The 23,699-nt window shown below is 45.4% G+C and overlaps 1 protein-coding gene across 1 annotated transcript in view; it reads right to left on the bottom strand.

Annotated features, from left to right (window-relative positions):
- Window positions 1-23,699, bottom strand: part of LOC144756187 (putative splicing factor YJU2B) — a 129,849-nt gene that overhangs the window by 79,433 nt on the left and 26,717 nt on the right. The window contains exons 5-7 of the mRNA XM_078645786.1: window positions 23,463-23,518; window positions 20,163-20,223; window positions 16,562-16,704 (exon numbers count right to left, since the gene is read on the bottom strand). Of these exons, the coding sequence (XP_078501912.1) occupies window positions 16,562-16,704; window positions 20,163-20,223; window positions 23,463-23,518 (260 nt within the window). The remainder of the gene's footprint in view (window positions 1-16,561; window positions 16,705-20,162; window positions 20,224-23,462; window positions 23,519-23,699) is intronic.

Here is a 23,699-nt window from a genome sequence, read left to right as displayed (position 1 = left end):
TCGTGGTATGAATGGGGAATAAGTATCGTGTTCATTGTGTATTGTATTGTGTCTAGATTACAGTTCAGTCATGCCCATATTTTCCAAGTTACGTCAGTTAAAAACTAGAAAGGGTCTGCTGGAAGCAGCAGTTCCCGTCCCGCCCAGGGACAGTCCAGGTCACTTTATGTATCAGAAACATGGCATAAGCGCCATATTGTATCTAGATTTATGGGTAGAGTATACCAAACAGTTAGAAGAAAAGTATAGATGGCCCGTATCGGGTACATGGGATGCTGAGTGCATCATGAGAGTAGAAGAGGCATTATGGAAAAAGAAAGCCAGACAGTCACAGAAAGATGCCATCGAGTTATGGCGCAAAGAAGCTCATAAAAGAACCGAAAAAGAAATCAGAAAGTCAGAATTAAGTAGAGAATCCTTAGAACGAGCCCAAGAAAAAGAATTAATCGAGATAGGTGAACAAGTCAAAACTGAACAGAGAGACAGACAGAGGAATGCCCTTATTAAGGGTATGTACCCTCTTCTTGCCGAGGGCTTGCCAAAAGCGACCCCAGAGGCATCCAGTAATTTCCCGTCACCATTAGTTCCGACCAAGCTACGTCACAAACAGACCGCAGCTGATATTTTCATTTCGTCCTATCTGGACGACACAGTCCCTGAATATGCAAATCCTGTTCGCGCTCCGCCAGTCCCAGTAAATCAGGCACATCCTGCTTCTCCAGACACCGGGGCACCCCATGCAGTACCTGCTACGGTACCCCCGGTCCAGCCAGCATTTCAATTTCCCGCTCCGCCACGAAGAATATCAGTCGACGATTCTAGTCTAGGGGCCGCAGGAGGAGGTCCTCCTCAAACCCCGCCGCCACGCAAGCGTTTATCAGCACTCGAATTACATGCTCAAGCATCACAGCGTACTCCCAAGAGTAATAAGTCTGTCGCAGAAATCAGGCAAGCCCTTGGCGAATGTGCCTATGACCCAGTCCCAGGCGAGAATAATATGGTTTTATATTCAGTACGCGTAAGGAGGGTGACCGAGTATCTAGTCACCCTACCCAATATGAAAGAAGATCTAGACAGAATCTATCGTTTCATCCGTACAGGGGATGATCCAGAAAGTATTAGTGATGCCATGTCTCAAAGGAAAGCTGAGATCCAGCGTATGATATTAAAGTTTTTAATTAACTGTCTAATAAGAGAACAAGATTACCCGTCTAAAGATCAGGCCGAAATGAAAATCCTGACAAAGTGGAGTGATAATATAGCCGAGGGTAAGCACAATACCATTAGTGCCATGGAGAGTATGTACAAGAAAATCCGTAGAGAAATAATAAAGATACACGAACAACGTAAAGCAGCACAAGTAAGCGAGAAAGAAAGTAACTCTGATCCTGAAGAGGAAGACGACGAGAATACCGCCAGGATAGCGTATGTAGGAAAATCTAGATTTCCAGATCGCCATTTACGCCTAGAACACAAGTCAATTTTCCATCATTCAGCACCAGAACAAGGTTCCCTAGAACAAGTATTCCAAGCTACCGATTACATTCTGAAATCACGAATCGGTTACAGTGAATTAAGTACCATGCATGAGCAAGAACTAGCCCGATCAGCAGTCCGATGGATTACTGATTCTACCACTTTTCCAGACGAAATAGTGGCACAAATGTTTCTGAAATTGCCCCCAGCCGAGCAACGACTGGTGGGTATGTATATGATCCAGCACCTCATTACTTTGTATGAGGGTCAGCACTCTGATCCAGGTCCGTTACATGATATCCTGAACGAGTTACTCCAGTATAGATGGAGAGGTCTAGGTACCGATTTAATTAGTGTCATTCTAGAACAGCGTCACAAATATAGAACGTTTCTGAACCCGCATTTTGTTCATGTCTCACCCCCAGAAAGTAAACCATTTTACATGGAAAGACAGAACCCGTTACGAGAAGTGCATCCAGTTAAGACAGAGGACGGTGAAATGCAACGAGTGTTTGTTTACACCCCGATTACAAAGATGGAACTCCTCGAAATGAAGAAATTAATTCCCTGTCATGACAAAGATCCAGCAGGGTTCCATAGAGAATTAAAAGACATGCTCCGTATGGGAGAATACACTTACCCAGATATCATTAAAATGTTAAAGGTCCTGTTGCCTGCAGGGGTGTATGAAAAGCTAAAGGAAAAAGAATGGGAGGTGGGAGAGAAAAAGATAGATTGGACAGTTCTAGAAGCAGAAGATAAGTCACGTGTACCAGGTACTGGTCTTGGAGATAAATGTAAAGAATTACCAGAATTATTGATTCAAGTTTTACCCAGATTATTAACAACGAGAAAGGAAGACTGGGATGCAATCTCAGCCTGTAAACAGAAACAAGAAGAAGACATTAGTGATTTTTATTCTAGGTTTGAAAAATGCTTTAGCATCAATAGTGGCCTCAAGACAAGTAGCGAGTCATACCCTCATCTCTTTGTTACTAAATTAGTCGAGAATTCAAGTCCACAAGTTAAAAATCGAGTTTTGAAAGTTGAAAGTACCTGGCAAGCTAATACCCCGTCTCAGATGCTCCAGATGCTCCAGTACCACCAGAATAGAATCAGGGAAGAGCAAGAACACGAGAGAAAACGTATGAAAGACACGAAAATGAAAGTACTAGTTGCACAATCTGTTCCTCAAGACAGTCAGAAGAGGGGTCCGAATCAAGCCAGTCATCCTGCAGCTCCCGTTAAAGGGAACTGCAACTATTGTAAACAGCCAGGTCATTTTATAAACGAGTGTGCAGTTCTGAAACACAACATAGCTACTGGTAAGACTAAAGAAAGACCACGTCCGCCTAGACAAGAGCAAGTTTCACAGATTCCTCAGCCACAGAATGCACAACAGACAGTTACAGCACCGCAGCCTATTGCTGCAACCCAGCATGTCACACAGCAGATGTACCAGTATGCACAGTCTGAGTATCCAGAGTACCAGCAGTATTCATGAAACAGCCTAGAGAGGGAGGTAGGCTTGCCTCTCATCGAGATACCTGTAGATCAAGAAGGTCCCTATGTTCATAGTCAAGTATTAGGGAAAGACAGAAAGTTCTTAATTGATACAGGGGCAAGTAGGACCACAATTAGTCACGCCGAAGTTCCAGGGGCTCCGCTCTCAGGCTCAAGAAATGTTTCCCTTGGATTTTCAGGAAAACCTATCGTAAATGAGATTTCAAAGCCAGTTACTCTAGAAGTAGGTCCATTGTCCCGTACTACTGATCTGTTACTTACTAAGTCATGTCCAGAAAATCTATTAGGCATTAAAACACTGAAAGAGTTAGGTGCAGTTATATGTTGTTCCCCAGAGGGAATACGTCTGTTCCTACGTGACTTTAAGGGTCACTATGTTTTACGTGATTTTGATCCCAGATTGTCTAATGTTCCGCAGCATTTATGGGCGCAAGGTCCAACTGATGTAGGGTACATGCAAATCACACCCCATCGTGTGACCCTGAAACCAGGTGTAGTGTTACCACGAATCAGACAGTACAGATTGCCACCTGAGGCTGTAGCAGCCTTATCCAAAATTATTGACGAGCTCATCGCTCAAGGAGTAGTTGTAGAAACTGACTCCAATGTATGTAATTCTCCGATCATTCCAGTCATGAAACGTACTGATCCAAATGCACCCCCAGTATATCGATTAGTGATCGACCTACGAGAACTTAATAAATGTATTATTCCTCAGTACCCAGTTGTCCCAGACATCTCTTCCCTATTGACAGCCATTGATTCCGAAGCCACGTTCTTTACAGTAATCGACCTCAAGAATGCATTTTTTAGTGTTCCAATTCATCCAGACAGCCAGTTTCTTTTCGGATTCTGTTTAAATGGAAGGAGCTATATGTTTACACGAGCTCCTCAAGGTTTCACAGAAAGTCCTAGTATTTACAGTCAAGCACTCAAGAGACAACTAGACAACATTCACATGCCAACTGACACTGCCCTGCTCCAGTATGTCGATGATCTACTGATCACAGCCCGTTCCGAACGTGACTGCGAGCGAGCGTCACTGACGGTTCTGTATTTCCTAGCCGAGATGGGGCACAAGGTGTCCCCTTCGAAGCTTCAATTCTGTGTCCAGCAAGTGGTCTACTTAGGACACTTACTGTCCAAGAGGGGTAGGCAGTTGACACCAGACCGTATCCAGTTAATAGCGAGTCTTCCTCAGCCCAAGACCCAGAAGGAGGTACGTGCCTTTATCGGCCTTACTTCTTATTGTAGACAATGGATTCCTCAGTATGCATTTCTAGCCAAACCACTGATACAGTTAACGACACAGGAGGCAGCCGCATCGACTGTTCTCCCTTGGACATCTGAACATACACTTAGTTTCAATGAGTTAAAGAAAGCTTTATGCCAAGCTCCAGTTCTAGCTACACCGAACTACAGTAAGCCTTTTACACTTTTCGTTACTGAACGTGAAGGTACAGCATTATCTGTTCTCACACAAGATCAAGCAGGACAAAACAAGCCCTGTGCTTATTTTTCGAGCACATTAGATCCAGTCGCCCAGGCGTTGCCTGCGTGCCTCAAGTCAGTTGCAGCCACAGCACTAGCTATCAGACAAAGTGATTCCATAGTTTTAGGACACTTCTTGACAGTACAAGTTCCACACTCCGTAGAAGTTCTTTTGAACCGAACACAGACTCAGCACTTGACAATTGCACGTCTAACAGGTTATGAATTGACACTGTTCCAGCCACACATAGAAATCAGACGCTGCAACGTCCTGAACCCTGCTACACTGTTACCATCAGCTAAATCAAATCCTGACCCACATGACTGTGTGGAAGTAGTTAACATTACGACAAAGCCAAGACAAGATCTGACAGATATTCCGTTACCAGACCCTGACCTGACACTTTATGTGGATGGTTCATGTATGAGAACTAGTACAGGAGAACTAGTCGCCGCGTATGCAGTGACTACTGACACTGACGTTATTAAAGCACACCGTATTGACACTCTGTCCGCTCAAGCAGCAGAGCTAGTTGCTCTGACACAAGCCTGCATACACGCCAAGAACCTGAAAGTTAATATTTACACAGATTCACGCTACGCATTTGGAGTCGTACACGACTTTGGAGTGCTCTGGCAGGAGAGAGGTTTCATGACTTCTCATGGAACCAAGATTCAGCATGGTCTCCTTATCCAAGCTCTATTAGATGCAATACATTTACCGACATCCATTGCTATCATGAAATGCAAAGCACACACGAAAGTCACTGACATTATTTCCCAGGGTAACGATCTAGCAGATCGCACAGCCAAGCTTACAGCCCAGACTCCAGACATTCCAGTTAACATGACACATACTCCAGATCCGATTACATGTATGACAGTTAAGGACCCTACTCAAGATGTCATAGATATCCAGTTACATGCTACTCCCGATGAAATCAAGAAATGGTCCGAACAAGGAGGGGTCCAGACAGATCAAGGATGGGTAACGAAGGGTAGAACCACATGGTTTCTCCCCGACTCTATGGTTCAAGTCATTATTAATACCGCACATAGTCCAGCACATTTAGGAGAAAAAGCTATGTTAGATAGTATCCAGAACATTTGGTTCAACAAGCATTTACGAGCTGCAGCTAAGCAGAAAGTCCGTACCTGTATGATATGTTGTCAGTTCAATCCAGGTAAAAGTGTCCCGGTGGAACAAGGTGGTTTCCAGCCCCCTGACCACCCTTTTGAAGTCCTCCAGATGGATTATATTCAGATGGAGCGATGTCGAGGTTTCAAGTATGTCCTTGTAGTTGTATGCGCTTTGTCCAGATGGACAGAAGCATATCCAGTCCCAGATTACACAGCCGCGACCACTGCCAAGCAGTTGGTTCGTGAATTCTTCCCTCGTTATGGACTCCCTAGAGTCATATATTCTGACAACGGCCAGCCATTCTCATCCGAACTCATGAAGCATGTTTCCCTTTTGCTAGGGTACCAGTGGAAGTTCCATTGTGTACGCCATCCTGAAGCAGCCGGTCTCGTTGAGAGACATAACCAGACTCTGAAAATCCGTATTGCAAAAGTGTGTAAAGAGAAGGGTGTGGACTGGCTAGTAGCTCTGCCAGTCGCTTTATTTTATATGCGCATGGTCGCACATTCCAGATCAGGTCTGTCCCCGTATGAGGTCATTTTCGGCCGCCCCCCAAATATGTGGGGTACTCCTAGACCCCGAAGTATTACCGATGTTTCAAGTAATATGCTGACAGATTACCTAGCTTCCTTGATGTCTGCCCTCAACTCATGTCGTTCACAGGTTGCCGCCGCATTTCCAGACAATACCGAGGTGGCACCGCATGAAATCGTCCCAGGATCCATGGTGATGGTCCGCAACTTTGACAGATCAAGTCCGCTGGAGCCTCGTTGGAAAGAGCCCCGACAGGTCCTCCTCACCACCCGTACAGCCGTGAAGTTGGAAGGACGCAAGGGCTGGGTGCACCTTTCTCATGTTAAACTTTTTAATGGACTGAAACCCGTCTTTAAGAACATTTCCCAGGATTTGAAGGATTGCCAAAGCATTGTTCTCAAGGACTGTCCCGCAAATGACATTGATTCAAAACCCCCCCTGTTAGAGAAAACTCCGCAGCAGGAGTATAAACAAAAACTCCGGTCTAGTAAATTAAGTCAGCCAGTTTGATTGTCTAAGTCCTCCCCTAGGTGAAACGGTTAGACTGTTTCTGACATGTATAAAATAGACCCCCATAGTGAGAGAGTTAGTCAAAACTCAATCCGATGTATCGTTTTTCTATGTTTCATATTGTTTCTCAGCATTATGATTTCCTGCACCAGTTATGCATTTTACCTATGTTTCCCAGTTTCACATGTAAATAAGTCTGCTAATGCTACAGTAGAGCACACGTTTAGTGATCTGCCTCCTCATGAACTCTCCTACCGCCTCGCCATGCGTAATAACTCATTTATCCGCATGTTACATTACTCACACCAGTCCAGCAATGCCACTAATTGTTGGGTGTGTGGTCGACTCCCCCCTTTCCAGACACCGAAGGGAGTTCTGCCACTCTTTCCTTATCCTTTTTCACATAATGGTTCGTGTGGGGCATGGTCCACGTTAACGTCATCCTCAACAGATATGTCTTTTCTTAACAGTACATGTTTCCCAGACAAGCAAGGTCTCCCCCACAGAACCGGGTTAGATCTAGAAAATGAAGTGTATAATTTAGGTAATTATTCGTCGAATTTCATGGTCCTGAATGTTCAGTCTGATACTACTCCAGACTTACCTGCTATTTCAGTACTACCAGTCAAAGGCGAATTATGTGTCCGAAATAATGGTTCCATACATGTAGGACATAGTGATTGTACTACTGTTGTCAAGTATAGTGACAGTGGGAAATCTATTTTCAAAGCTTCACGTCATTCATATTTTATTTGTGGTCAGACCGCATATGTTCGTCTGCCCCTCGATTGGGAGGGAACCTGTTACATTGCCTTCCTACTGCCACCAGTTTTTCTAGCCCCATCTGATTATCATAGAAACACACATCTAGTACACATTAGACATAGAAGGGAGTCCCCGATTGTCGATTATACTGAAACTACTCTAGAACAATATACCGATTTCAATAAAGGTTTCTTCTTCTTTATAGGCCCTGTCCAGAATAGTAAGTTAATCCGTAGATTAACAAGAACCCTTGAAGCTGTAGTAAATGAGACTGCCTCTGCTCTAGGTAACCTAACCGAAGAGCAATCTGCTATGAGATTTGTCGTTTTGCAAAATTGTCTCGTCCTTGACGTCATACTGGCCGATAGGGGCAGGGCCTGTAGAGTCATCGGATCTAGTTGCTGCATTTTCATTCCAAATAACGCGCCGTCTGTTTATTCAGCTATAACCAGACTCCATAAAATTGCCCATCTGTTACACCAAGATCCAGGCACCTGGACATGGTCCGGTTGGTTCTGGAATATAATTTCCGCATGGGGATGGAAAGTCTTGTCCTTTCTAGGTATAGCAGTAGCGATCATATTCAGCTGCTGCCTCTGTATACAATGTGGCCCTGCGATTTGCGGCATGTGTGCTACATCCTGTATTCCTAGTATAACTCCTAGTCCCAAGTCCCGTTCTAAATCCCGTTCTAAGAGAATTCGAGATGAGCAAATGATACTGTATGAAATGATAGATGGTATCATGAATATTGATGTTTCCTGATGGAAACGTAGTGACAAGGAGGGAATGTGGAAAAGTAAATTTTGCCATGTTCTGTGTCCCTACGTGTCGTCCATCATATGTTATGTGTGCATGATTAAATATGCATATGTACTCCCCATGTCCGATTAATGACGCAATTACAGTTGTGTCCACCTCTAGTATGCCAGTTTCCAGTCCTCGTGAATACTACGAATATCAGGCCTATGTAAAGCTACGTTGCCACGTTTCTCAGTGTGCACGTTATTCTATTATAAAGTCCCCGTTTCTAGGCCTCAAAAGGGCCTGGACACTAGATTCAGCTCCTGTCTCCTGAAGCCTCGCTGAGGAGCGATACAGCCCCCACCTGTATCCTCGACCCTTCACTTACTTCCTGCCTCGCAGTGCCCGGTCCAGCCTGGCTCTGCCTCTGAGTCTGCCAAGAGTATGTTATGATTCCAGTTATCAGTTCAGCCCTCCTTCCCTGCATTCCTAAAGCTACTGAATCGCATCAATAGTTTCCGTCATTGTCTAGCCTTCAGGGCTCCATGTTAGAGAATACTGTATTTAATGGTCATTTAATATTCTTCAACACACACTACATGTAGAATAATGCATGCTCCAGTCTTAGAGTCTGTTAGCCTTTCCCCTCTTGACTTCTAGTTTATATCAACATGTTCCCTAAACATCAGATACTAGATAGGGTTTAGGTACATGTCGCTCCGACCCTCCAGACTTCAGTCTCTGCTCCTAGCACAGAGTTCATAGCCCCCAGCTTCTCCTAGTAATACGTCATTGCCAGTTTGCGCGCACCACTAGGTTAGAGGTCCCGGCTCCTCAGGTAGCCCCCTCCATGGTTTCCGCCCCATTCATGACATATTCTGTTACGTTTGCATCACATGTCTATGTATACGCCCTGTTACACCTTCTTCTCACCCTTATCTTTCGCGACTGCTACGCGTCACACCTACTGCTCCACCCACTGTTACGCCTATTGCAATGTAATGCTATGTGTTTGCGTTATGTATATATGCTCATGTTTTGTTATTAAAAATTATTCCTTCCCTTGTCCAGATCCTGCCCCCGGCAGCGCTGCCATCCTATTCCTGTGCAGGTTGTCCTGATCCTGTCCTTATGCTGTAATAAACCTGCAAAACTCCCACTACCTCGAATCTTGACTCTTATTTTATTGAGCTATCTGTTATTCATTCATGCACTCAAAAATAGGGTATTATTTATTTATTTACCACAAGACCAATGGTACAATCCACAAACACATATTTGAAAGACACAAAAGCGGTCTTACAGCTACTGGAAGAGAAGGAATTTGATCCATCCACACAGCTCCTACTAAGCCTCGACGTGGAGAGCTTATATACGAGCTTGCCTCATGAGGAGACACTACAGATCATAGAGGAAGTGCTCTTCAGTAATACATGGAAGTACCAGACACCAAGAAACCTGGTCCTAGAATGCATCACCATGGCCTTGAAAGACAATTTTTTCAAATACAAGGAGACCCTATACCTACAGACCCATGGAACAAGCATGGGCAGCACTTTTGCCCCAAGTCTAGCGGGACTATACGTCCACCATCTGGAACAGCATAAGATCCTACATGAAGATAACCCATACCGTTCCCAGATTGACACCTGGAAACGGTACATAGATGATATCTTCATCATATGGAATGGGGATATAAACAGTGCCACGAGTTTTGTAACCTGGCTCAACAACCAGAATGAGTACCTGAAATTTACCAGTACTATCTCCAACACATCAATGGTCTTCCTGGATTTGAATATATACACGGAGGAGGGAAGGCTGAAAAGTACCACCCATTTTAAACCCACCTCCAGGAACTGTTTGTTGCGATACGATAGTTTCCATCCCAGACACCTAAGGGAGAATCTACCGTATGGTCAATTCTTACGACTCAGAAGAAACTGCACAGAATTGAACCAATTCAACAATCAGGCCAAAGATTTAAAAACCAAACTGATACAGAGACAATACCCTGATAAAACCATTGATAAGGCGATGAAACGCGCAAGGAACAACCACAGGGAGGCACTTCTAGAAAACAATCCACAAGACAAGGGAGCAAACAAAAGACCAATTTGTGTTACGACATATACATCCATATCAAACCAGGTATCGAAAGTCATAAACAAACATTGGGGAATACTGAACTGTGGAGACCTGGTTTTTGAGAAACCAATGCATGCACACCGGAGGGGCAGAAACATCAAAGACATGCTGGTACATACTAGACCACGACAAAACCCCACAGGAAGACAGAATGTGACTGGGGTTCAAGGACACTTCCCCTGTGGCGATTGCAGCTGCTGTCATCAAACCCAAAAAAGCAAAACCCTAACCTTTAGAAATGGCACATCATGGGAACAACGCCAGTTCTCTAATTGTAACACGAAGAACGTGGTCTACATGATAACGTGCCCATGCGGTCTAGAATATATAGGCATGACCACCCGACCTGTCAAAGTGAGGATAGGGGAACATAAAAGCAACATACGTTGTAAAAAAACGACCACCAAGATGGCATCACATTTTTGGGAACTTCAGCATTGCATTAATGATTTACGTTGGACGGTTATTGAACGTCTAACATCTGATACAGGCCTGTTCCAGAAAGAACAACGATGGGTATTTCGCTTGGGAACCCATATTACAGGTCTTAATGATGACATTCCATGGAGCCAAATTACTGGACCATAATTTAAACACTACAACGTCATTAATTTCATTTTATCATTTTTTTGGGTTTGGAAAAAGAAGAACCTATAATACCAAACTACCCTGATGTGTCTTTTACCCAAAGAATGATATAAATAATCACAGAAAGCCCTTTAAAAGCATGCACATAAATGGACTAGGACAGCACTAATAATTGCTTCTGTTCAGGCCTTTTGCCCATCATGACAAACAGACTTAATGATGGCCCTATGGGATGCCCCGGAATTGAAGTAAAGAGTATTCAAAGTTCGTGAAAAGCAATAGTATTTCCGATACACCGCACGAGATCAGTGCGATTCACACGTCCGCGCATGCGCTGGTAACTAGCAAACCAGGGCACAGCAAACACGAAATGCGCATGCGCGTGCTCTTTGAAAAGTTCAATAACAAGGCATGCGTAGTAGGACCCGTGTCGACAGGAACTTATGTCCGGGCTCGCAATAGGCAGGGAAGCGGACACTCCGTATTTGCTCTGCCAAGAAACCCGGTAATTAACGAATGAAAAAAAGGATACATGTTACACTGAGAGCGTGAAAAGGTACACGATAGGCGGGAACACGGATGTCCCTTTTATGGCCATCTTCCGACTTCCGCTAATTAACGAATGAGACAACACCTAAGTCCCCAATATATACCGCAATGTTGCTCGCTAACGCATTCACGGCGGAGCAGCACAGGGTGGTAGAAGGAGGCCAATTTAGGCGGATTTCGTGAGTATATATGAAACACGAAAACAACTCTCAGATATCCAGATCTAGCGTGGAGTCCAACAGTGAGTAAAAGGAGTAACAATACTGAAACTACTTCTTTACCCTCACAGATTGTGGATCCACCTACCTACCCTGATGTTTCTGGATATGCTCATGACGCAATATACAACAGTGACTATGAATATGTCCAAAAGAAAGAAAAAATATATATAAAAAACCTTTAAGTGTGTCTTATATGTTGTGTGTTATGTATGTCCCTTTTTTACAGGTTAATTTAACTGTTTGGGGCTCCAGGTGACTGCACCTGTCTGAGCCAGTCCTATATGGCAACCAAACTAAAGTAAGTTTTTCTTTTTTTCAGGGCATGCAAGTGCATGAACCGAAGATACCGCTGTAGGCACATTGTTAGCCTTCGTGAGATTGTTATCACTTTTTGTTAAAAAAATTTTAAAAAAATAATTAGAATAACACATTTTTATAGGAATACGTGAGTAGGGTTGGGAAGTTGTGCCCCGTCCTGAAGAAGGAACACCAGTTCCGAAACATGTCGACGCACACCAGAGGTTTTGTCCCTAATTAAGACAACTAACCTCGTTTTTTGCACACCTTTTTAATAGCACCAGCTAGGGGTACGGAATAAAGTTTTTTCGCACCACCCACTAGCCAGGTACTTTTTAATTTTTCACTACACCCTTCACTCACATTAATCCCCTCACATGCACTCAACACACACCACACATAGTCAATTCTTGTCAACGCTCCCGCGTAGTCGCAGGTGGTAGCGTGCCGCATCCCTTTAGCGGGGTGCGAAGACCCCGATGATGAAGCATGACACCAAGGGGCCTGTTGGTGTGTGAGGGGTATTTTACACAACACTGAGTGTTCCCCATCCTTGTGGTGCACACTGGAAGTATGCCTTTTATTAGCCAGTGTGGTAAAATACTTCAGTTGGATTGAGATCTAGCCCTTGATGAACAAGTTACTAACCTTCTGTAACGATATATCTGTAAGAAACATAGGTTAGTTATAGATTCCTTACCTTAGAATTACCCCCAGGCATCAGACTGGTTCTGGAAAGTTTTTTCGTCAGCAGTACCTCTGAGCATCGGAAAGTGGAGTCTGTTGGCTCCGCGTCCGTCATTGGCGTCGTGGTCGCCGGGATGATGTTGCGTTAGCTACTTAGATGATGTCCTTGCGCACGGACGTCAGTTCTGTACACGACTTTCCACGCCAGAAACGCAGAGCCATGCAAGACACTGACCACTGGTGCTCAAAACTAGGGCCCTGAAAGGATGTCCTTAACCTTAGAAATCAGTTCACAGAACGGGGAGGATGGGTGCGGCGGTAAGGAATCTATAACTAACCTAGGTTTCTTACAGATATATCGTTACTGAAGGTAAATAACTTGTTCATCTGACAGAAACAATTAGTTATAGATTTCTTACCTTAGAATAGCTACTCCAGCAATAGCAACCAAGGAGGTGGGTCTGCTTACCAAGTTCACCCCAGGAAGTCCTGGAGGACAGAACGGCCAAAGAAGCAGTCCCTCTGGACTTGGCTGTCCAGGCAGTAGTGTTTTGTAAACGTGTGCAGCGATGCCCAAGTAGCCGCCTGACAGATGTAATTAAGAGGGACACCTCGTTCCAAAGCAGTAGTGGCTGCTGTCGCCCTGGTGGAATGGGCACGTAGCCCCACTAGAGGCTCTTTTTTGCTAAAGCATAGCAGGCTTTAATACACAAAACAACCCATCTGGAGATGGTCCACTTGTGTACGGCCGGACATTTCTTGGCGCCCTCGTACCCAACAAGAGCTGGTCATCCACCCGAAACTGTTCGGTGCGATCCAGATAGAAGGAAAGCGCACGTTTTGGGTCCAGATGGTGGAGCCTCTCTTCCTTCTTCAAAGGATTGGAGGCGGAAAGAAGGTGGGCAAAGTGATGGTTTGCCCAATATGAAAGGAGGTGACCACCTTGAGAAGAAAGGATGGACGACTTCTTAGGACAACCTTGACAGGATGTACAGCCAGAAAAGGAGGCTTGGAAGAAAGAACCTGGAGCTCACTCACTCTTCTGGCAGATGTGATGCCTACCAGGAATGCAGTCTTAAGAGTTAAGAGTCTGAGAGGACAGTTGTGATGCGGCTCTAAGGGAGCGCACATCAAATAGGTCAAGACCGAATTCAAGACCCACTGAGGCATTACGAAGGGGATAGGAGGAAAGAGATGAGTAATGCCTTTTAATAAACTATTTACAACCGGGGATTTGCAAAGAGAAGGCTGATCAGGAAGCCTAAGAAAAGCAGAAATGGCTGAGAGATAGCCCTTGATAGTGCCCAGAGCAGAGCCCTGCTGGGCCAAAGAAAGGAGGAACAAGAGAACCTCATAAAACGGGGCATAAGGTGGTACTACAGCCTTTGCTGCGCACCATGTCACAAATTTGTTCCATCGGCAGACGTATACCGTCTTAGTGGAAGGACGCCTGGCTGCCAAGATTACATCACAGACTTCGGGAGGCAAGTCAAATGACGTCAACTGCTGCCGCTCAATCTCCACACAAGGAGGTGGAGGCTGGACAGGTTCGGGTGGAAGACCGTCCCCTGCTGCTGTGACAGAAGATTCTCCCGAAGAGGCAGTCTGATCGGAGGATTGATAGCCATGTTGAGCAGCTCTGGATACCAGACTCTTTGTGCCCAATCTGGCGCCACAAGAATGACTTGGGCCTGGTCGTGCTTGAGCTTCTTCAGCACTCAGGGCAGAAGTGGTATAAGCGGAAAGGCGTATAAAAGACCGCAACCCCACTCGCGACGAAAAGCGTTGCCCATGAGTGCCGCCTTAGAAATTCCAACGTGCAAAATTGCTAACATTGCGCGTTCTTTTTGGTGGCGAATAGATATAACCAAGGATCTCCCCACTGCGGAAAGAGACTTTGCATCACCTCAGAGTGAAGACGCCATTCGTGATCCATCATGCACCTGCGGCTGAGTTTGTCCGCCATGGCGTTCAGAGAACCTGCCAGGTGTTGAACCACTAGGGATATGCCCTGATGTTCCAGCTATGTCCAGAGGTGGAGGTCCTTATGACAGAGTCCATTACCCCACTCCGCCTTAATTGTTGCACTACCGCATAGCGGTGGTGTTGTCTGTGAACACCTGCACTACTCTTCCCCGGACAGAGGGACGCTGGTAAGGCCAAAGGGGAGCATGGTAAACTGGATGTGCTTGTGGCCTACCATGAACCGCAGGTAACTCTGGTGGCAGCACGGGGATATGAAAGTAAAAGTCCTGCAAGTCCAACGCTACCATCCAGTCTCCAGGGTCTAGGGCAGACAAGACCTGAGCGAGAGTCAACATCTTGAACTTCTCCTTCCTGAGGAAGTGGTTGAAGTTTCTTAGGTCCAAGATAGGACGCAGACCCTTGTCCTTCTTGGGTACCAGAAAGCAGTAGTAATAGCAACCACAACCTACTTCTGGGGCAGGAACGCGCTCGATGGCCCCCTTGCCCAAGAGAGCCGTGACTTCCTGTTGGTGAAGGCTCAGATGACCCTCCGACATACGATGGTACTCAGTTGGCATGGCTGAGGGAGTAGCCTTGAAGGGGAAGGTGTAGCCCCTTCGAACTATCTGCAAAACCCACCTGTCCGACATGATGGGGCACCAGTGGGGGAGGTGATGGTGGATCCTACCACCCACTGGCTATTAATGAGCTTGAAATGTCGGACTAGGAAGGTTTGGAGGCAGAAGCAGAGGGGGGTTGGTGGACTGGCCCGCTCGCTGGCCCCCAAAACCACGGCGAGCCGGTGTCTGGCACACCATCAAAAGATGCCGTTGATACACTCCACGTTAAAGCATTCTCCACAAAGTCGCCGTCAACAACACATCGACTCTCGCCATTGAAAACATTGTCGAAAGACATCAGACATTATACGTTGAAACCTACGTCATCCTTACCAATTCCATTATCTTCCATTGAATCAAGACATCACTCTACATCTCCTCTTATAGTGTCTGACTGGATCTCCCTCTAGGACAGTCCCTGGAGCAAGAATAAGACGTTTTGGAAAAAGTATTAACTTCTCCAAGGCCTTTTGATGACCCAGCTGCTGTGCCTTGTCCTCTTTATTGGAGCCCATGCAGCCTGATTTGATCTCTGTCCTTGAGAGTTCTTCCGGAAAACGTGCGACAGTGTGTACACGTGTCAGGGCGATGATCTTCAAGAAGGCAAACAATGCAGACAGAGTCAGGATCTCTCTGAGCCTTCTTATTTCCACAGGAAGGACACTTCACAAAAAGTGAGAGCATTCCGACAACAAAATATTCTATTTCCTGCCATAACAAAATGTAATTGCACTCTAGGTGCTGAAAATGTTGAATGACTCAAATAAAAGGTTATGGAAAGATTTTTCAATATTTTTGGGCCAAAAAGGCAGAGTGTTAGTGCCCCAGGATCCTACCTACAGGAGACGTAAAAATGAACTGAGCTGTCACCGATGAGGCACGATGGGATACAGAATGTAATGTGACCTCCTAAAGGGACAGTGTCATTTTTTCTTCACTACGCTTAGCATGGAAGCCTACTGGCTAACAATGTCTTATATTCCCTTTCCTTTTCAAGAAGGTTATGAAATCTGGCAATTTTTAACCTTTTTTGAAAACATGTATATAAGGTACTATGGTACAGCGTTTATATACACATATTTATAATGTTTAAAGTGCTACAGGGTCCCAGTGCGTAGGCAGGACTACTCGTGCTTATGACTATTAATGAGGATCCACTGGAAGGTAAGAATAGATAGTGCTCATGATTATCAACCAAGATCACATGGAGAACAGCACCAAGAATTCACGAGCTGTCACCTGCCACACTTACTTTCCTGTTACACCCTAATATAAATATTTTAATCCTTGCACACACTCACCTGTGGTCAAAATCTGTTCGTTATCCTTCATATCCCAACGTTCCTCCTTTCGCTGTGCACCACTAACTATGACATAATCACAGTTGGCAGGATCAGTTTGCATCTCAATGTGATTTACACAGAGGTGGCATTTCATGCGAAACCTGTCCCACAAAAGAAAGGCAGAGAGGAAGGTCAGCTGGCAGTTGGCACACTGGCATTGCTGCATTTATCTAAAAATCTATCCGCCATGTTGTTTTCCCACACACAAGACTCTTACCATCACCTCCTCTAACCATACCATGTTTGCTCGCCTGTTGACATAGCACCGGGAAACCCCAAGTGGGTAGTTTTTGTGCTATATAAGCATGTTAACTGTCAGCTAGTTTTGCTTGTGCAATGATCCATTTACATCAGAATAAACATATTGCTGAGCAAAACAGGTAACCCAGCTGAACTGATGTAATCATCAATTTTATGCTGCCACTGCCTTGTAGTGGTATAAAACAGAAGTGCTCCTCATCTCGAATAAAGATGAAAACCACCAAATAGTAGAATGGCTCAAAGACTTAAATGCCCTTAATGTTCCTCTTGTGCCAAAAGACTCTGTAAAATCCCTAGGGATTACTCTTGACCCCAAACTGGACATGAAAAAACACATCTCAAAAACGGCCAAAAGTGCGTTCCTTAACCTGAAACTTCTCTACAAATTAAAACCCTTCCTCCCCCCGAAAGATCTGAAACAGGCCACTCAGGCACTGGTGCTCTCCAGAATTGACTATGGCATCGCAGCTCTGACTGGAACAGCCAAATCTCACCTGGGACCTCTGACCACTACCCTCAACGCCGCAGCATGAATGGTCACAGGAACAAAGAAATACGAGCACATCTCACTAGCACTCAAGGATCTGAAGTGGCTCCCTATTGACCAACGAGCCAACTTCCGTACAGCTTGCCTCACACACAAAGCCCTGCATACAGGCAAACCAGAACCAGAACATCTGGCCACCAAACTCAAAAGGGCCGGTCAGCCTAGGAACCTCAGAAGCTCCAACACGCTCCTACTCATCCATCTGAAATCACAGAAACACAAAACCTCAAATAAATCCTTTGCGGGTAATGCTCCCAGGATCTGGAACTCCCCCCCCCCCCCCCCCCCATATCAGAATGACCGCCTCCTTCCCGAAATTCAAGATGCTACTCAAAGCCTTCTTCCTTGAGCGCTCTGGATCGTAACGAGAACCCTTCGTCTGACTGTGAAAGACCACTATCTCTATGATCCCAGAGCCGGTTGATTCGCTCCCGATCTCCGTCCTGTAGTGCGCTCATGTTGTTACTGTGTAGACTTTTACTTCCCGTCTGTGCTCCTTGTTCTTGTTTACCGTCCACACTGTCTTTTTGGTGCTTATTTGTATTTGCTGTGAACCGCTCCGATACCCTCGGGTCCAGCTAGCAGTATGCAAAACTTCAATAAATAAAGTATGGGTTAAACACAGAAGCAAGCTATAGTAACAAACTTCCATTTTCCGACCTTCAGTCGGTGGATTAAATGGCCGCAATCTGAGTTGGAGGCCTCAAGATAAAAGTGGATTCACAACTAGGGCAGAATGCACTTTGAATGTAGACTATGCCAATAATTAACATCATTTTAGGCTGCCTTAAAAGGGGTGTAAAATAGTCAAGTGGCTATGTACTTCTAGTAACTGTCATTCAGGATTCAGGATCACTATATCACATCAACAGAAAGGGTGCAGCGGCCTGAGTGCTTCACAAACACACTCTGCAGGCTCCTGTCATAAGAATCTCTGTAACAGAGGCCCTCAACTCTGGCCGGTGGAATGTGGGTGGGGAATACATCTGCCTTCGGTCCTCAATGAGTGGCATCCTTTAACCAACAAATTGTCAGAGCAGGAGCCGCAAATGCCGGTGTGTTGAGTCTGGCTACAAGATTCATTCATTTAGGAAAGATGACAAGGGACAGGAAGGGGAAATGCCATAACCCTATACCGGATGGGTGGTTTTACGAGAAACCTCAAACTACAACAACTCACTGCACGGTTTCTGTGCATACATTCTTGAATGGAATTCATAGGTAATGCCCTTCACTATTTTGCATACCTATCCAATAGATGCCAGTTTGTTCATGTGGGTACCTCGAGATCCCAAAAGATTCATGTTTTTAGGAAAAGGCTTCAATACTACTATTCAAGCGCACATATTCTTGCATCTGGATGGTGGTAACGCTTTGGTGTTTGGACCCTCAATTCCACACTGGCACTCACTGAGATCCCACATTCTGCAGCAGGGCTCAACCAGCGCTGATTGAAATATGATCACATCACACCCATCCTGACGGAACTTCATTGGTTCATCTTGCCAGCCTGCACCATCTTCAAACCCAACGTCATCAATTACAAATCCATCTTGACCAGCCCCCGCTTATCTTGCGGACAAGATTGCCCTTTCTGCTCACTTGCAACCAGACCACTATTAAACTAGAAACTAAGAAATGTAAAAAATAAGAAGGCAGCAGGCCTTTTCCATCTATGCACCCAGGATCATTCTAGAGCAAAATTCCTGTATCCGTACAAACCGACAAAACGTCTGCTCCAATTTAGGAAACAGTTTTAGACACACATTTTTAAAGAACACTACATCAAAAAGCAGTAAGAATCCAATAACAAGGCCATTCTCCTCTCACTTGCTGACTCTATTGCCTTTGATAACACCCCGCTGCCTTTTTAGCTAGGTTTGCACTATACAAATATCACATACAGACACACAAACAAAGCAACAGCACCACAATACCAAAACACAATGAACAGTATAATTACAAAGCATAAGGTAACAACTGATGTATGAGGATCACACGATTTCAAATAACAAAAGTAACACAATGTCATACAGTAAAGAGGAAAAACTCACTTTTTCACAAATGACATTCAAAACAAATAATGGAGGTAAAGAGCACACACCCAAAGAAAGGGCTGCAATGCACAACTCAGCTTTATGATAATTTTCTCCAACCACCAATGGAGGAACTTTGCTTGTTGAATACAAACACTCACAGAGTTTGACTAGAACACGGAACCCAAGTTCAGTAGTGGCACGCCTTATTTACTTTCTTTTGTTTAGGGTGTAAAAGAAAAAGTCTGTTTTAGTCTTGTCACAATTTCTAACAAACCCTATGTAAATGCAGACCATGGACCGTCTGCACGGAAAGTACTGTATTTCCTGGGTGTCTGAAAGTCCATTGTTGCGTTTTAACATTCCTTGGTTCATATAGCACAACGAGCATTCCTGGGAGACGCTTTACACTGAAGTGATGCCTTCCCTTTCAATGCCGCTAATGCACCAGTTCTGTACGAGAACCTTACACTCATGGGCTGCAAGGTCACATGGAGAAAGTGTATGTGCATGCACTTCTGCATACATGTAATGCACTCGCCAGCGCAGCCACTGCCAGGCTCTACCACGGCCCCCCTGAACCGGGCTGGAGGAAGCCCTGCAATTAAATTGCATTAAACTGGTAACAAGTCACTGCCGTTATTTATAAGGTAATGTGATTGCACAGTCAAAAACGGAATGCTAAAACTCCTGTTAATTACAACCCGAACTTTACCTGTAGATGGGTGTTGTATAGTAATTGCCAACTTTCTTCTTCTCTGCGTTGTATCGCACACCTAAAAAACAGGAACAAGAGAAGGAGTGTAGTGAAAGAAGCATTGCCAGAAAACAGACAGCGGGGAGCCCCATAAGCCCACCCTTTGTGGTAAATCTGTGAATCATAAACACTACTAAATATTCCAGGGGCGCTTTAGCAGAAGGCTGGCTGAGCAGGTTTTATACTAGAGGATCGTATAACCATGTAATCTAATGATGCACTGTTAACAGAGTCACGGTCAAATGAGTGATCGTGACAGATGAAAGGAACGCGGTCTGTGACTCCCCTTTTACTACATATCAGTAACCCCTAAGCTAGGCCATAGCTAGCCCTATGGGCAGGGAGCGGTGTAGGTAAAAGATAGGACATGTACCTTAAATGTGTGGCATGTCCTGGTAATGACAAACAGCCTATTTGGTTTCTCAATACTGCAAGGCTGCCCTCTCATAGGGATGCATTGGAGATTCCGTGATATGTACTTCAGTGGTAATTCCTGACATGAGAGGGCTAGCGTTCTCAAGTTTGTTATGTTTGGAATAGTGGTGATAAATGCTGCGTATTGGCGTTTGTGGATTTATTATCACTATTTTAGAAATGCCATAGAATTAGACATTTCTGTGTGCTGTGTGTCTTTGTGCCTGCATGTTGTATATTGACTGTCTGGCCTTGGAGTGACAGGGGCCTGGGAGGTGCAGTGGCTCCAGAGAGTCTGGATGAGTCAGCGCTAGGCTGAATAGGCCTGGTCTGCATTTGGAGTGGTGGGAGGAGTAGCACCTGAACCTGAATAGAGCTGTGTATGCCTTCCACAATGATGGCTTCGCCCCATTGTAGTGTGTCTGGGCCAGGGCTTAAAATTACAGTGGGGAGTGTTGAGCACTGACAAGATATTTGTAAGTGCTCCCCAGAATAGGTTTGGACTGAGCTCAGAGCCCTGGGCCAGGGGAGGACAAAGAAACCTACTGGTATAAGTACTGGGGCTGTGACCCCATGTGTGGTGCCTACTTGGAACTGAACGGACTTGGATTTGAAGAGCACTCTGCCAGGAGGAACCGCCCTGGGACCCAGTTGCTGCCTGAGGGGGTGCACTGCATGAAGTGCGGGGTTCTGCATACCAGAAGCGCGTGGTCGGCAATTTTCAAGTTCACCTCTAAGCCAAGAAATGGGATCTTCCTATGAACGTGGCAAGAGCAGCTGTGCCGCAAACCGGTAGTCAGGCAGAGAAAGCCTGAACATGGGCGGGGCTCCCTTGAAGAAAAGGAGAGTCCCGCATGTTCTCTGAGTCCGGGTGTGGGCGGGTCAAATGCTGTGAGAAGCTGGGCGGAGAAAGGCCCCGGCCGAAGGGAGACTTTCTGCTCCGTGCCTTGGCGGACCAGGAGGAGGGCCCGACCGGAGTGCTGAGAGTGCGGCCAGCATCTAGAGAAGGCGAAGACCAGGGCTGCTGCACCCGGCACAACACTGTGAGCTCTGCAGCGCGTCACCTGGTTACCAGAGGTGAGGCTGCCCACGTGAGCCATTCTTACAGCCGTCTACGAGGCCTCCTCGGAGGGCTGCGTACAGGCCGCAGCATTGTAGGGCTGGGGTAGCTCATGTCTGGCAGAAACGGTGTGTGTGTTGCACCTCCGCTCCTTTAAATTCAAAGCATTGGGGCATTATTCATTTCAGAGACAGGGTGAGTTACACTCTCGCCCCCTTGCTTGTGGCATTGTGCCTGGAATGGGATGTGACCTTGACGGAGACCCCCGGGGACAAGAATTGCCACCTTCCAGGATATAGGCAGGCTCGTGGCCCGGAAGCCTGTACATAGGACACCAGGTACCCCAAAGGAGAGAGCAGGTGTCACGATAATGGGGGTGTTGAGGTAGCAGTGTGTGCACTGCTACAAGTGGGCTGTGGTGCACGACTGGATATCATTAGGGTGCACAAATGTATCTGGAACTTATGTTCCTATAGCCTCATCTGAGAGAAAGTGATTTGTGACTTATGTAATGCTAATGCTTGCATGTAAGAGGGGTTACATGGCCCAGGTTTGCACACTATGGGCCAGAGGTACGACCCTTTAATTTAGCGCCTCGCAATGAAATGTACAACAGTGTTATTACACTGTTTTGCGATTCCCAATGGGGACGCAAATTGCGAGGCTCATTAATATTAATGAGCCTCTGGCAATTTGCGAGCCAACTGGGAATGCCAGGGGTGGTGGACTGCTGGACTCAGCAGACCACCATGTATGGAACTGTTTTTTAATAAAGTAGCTTTTTCTTTTTTTTAAATGAAACGTTTTCGTCTCATTTATAAGCGCAGGCAGTGGTCCCTGAGACCGCTGCCTGCCATTAAAAAATGTTTTTAGAAACAGTCACAAAGTGGATGGAATTGCGACTGCATTACCACCCTCTTGAAGAGAGTGGTAATTTGCAATTGTTTTGCGACCGCATTTGCGGTCATAAAACATTCACACATAGCATTTCTGACGCAATTAGGGAGGGAACGCCCATTCCTAATTGGGTCTCTCAATTCCTAAATTGCGACTCGCTATTTAGGAATTGTATATGGCCAACAGTGATTTTGCATGCACAAATGGGTTCGCAAACCCGTTTGCGCATGCAAAATCATGTCGTACATCTGGCCCTATGTACTGTGATAGTGATTTTATTAATGTGTGCACACTGCTAGTAGGTACTATAGTGCACTACTAATGATGTTTAGACATAATGTGTTGTGCTAAGTTCAGTTCTAGCCAGTAATTACTGGTTATCCTTACTGTAATGTGTTTTTACAGTGGCCTGATTGGCCAAAGGATTTGTATCATTTGTAAAGTCATGACAAGTGCCTGGTGGTACCGTGTATAAGTGATTATGTTATATTGTGTTCTTATGGATAATACAAAGGCTTATTTTTTTAGAACCTTGCGTGAAGTTTTTTTGGTGGTGAACCTAGTGTGTCGCTGCTGTGTGAGTGTGTTGCGCAAACGCTTTACACATTGCCTCTGGGATAAGCCTTACTGCTCTGCCAAGCTACCAAGGGGGTGAGCAGGGGTTATCTTCAGGGTGTAACTCCCTTGCCCTGACTAGTGTGGTGGTTTCTGCCTGGCTTAAGCGAATGCCTTGGCAACCAGAAATCCCATTTCTAACAGTGAGAAATAGAAAGTCGGAATAACAAAGAAGGCCAGAGCGTAAGAGTCAAGTGTGACACAAAGCATACATGTAATGGCCTCTCATTATCCACTGATATGCTGAAAAAGGCATAAAGTACCACACTTACCCATGCCAATGTGATTCTTGCAGCCATCACACCAGATGTTATATGGCATCTCAAATCTGTAGGATAAAGAGAGATGTAACTCATGCTTGTTGTACCAGATCCAGATAACAGACTGCTGGCTAGGATTCAGAGGTATTTGAAGACAGCACCTGCTAGCATGACCAGCAACCAAGGCAGGGTCATCATATCATATCGTTAATAGTTTTATATATATAGTTTGCAGAATAACAGGCAAAA

This window comes from Lissotriton helveticus, chromosome 5_1 (genome assembly GCF_964261635.1).
Source record: "Lissotriton helveticus chromosome 5_1, aLisHel1.1, whole genome shotgun sequence".
Taxonomy (NCBI): Eukaryota; Metazoa; Chordata; class Amphibia; order Caudata; family Salamandridae; genus Lissotriton; species Lissotriton helveticus.
The sequence above is the reverse complement of the archived record's forward strand: the minus strand, read 5'-3'. Positions and strand labels throughout refer to the sequence as shown.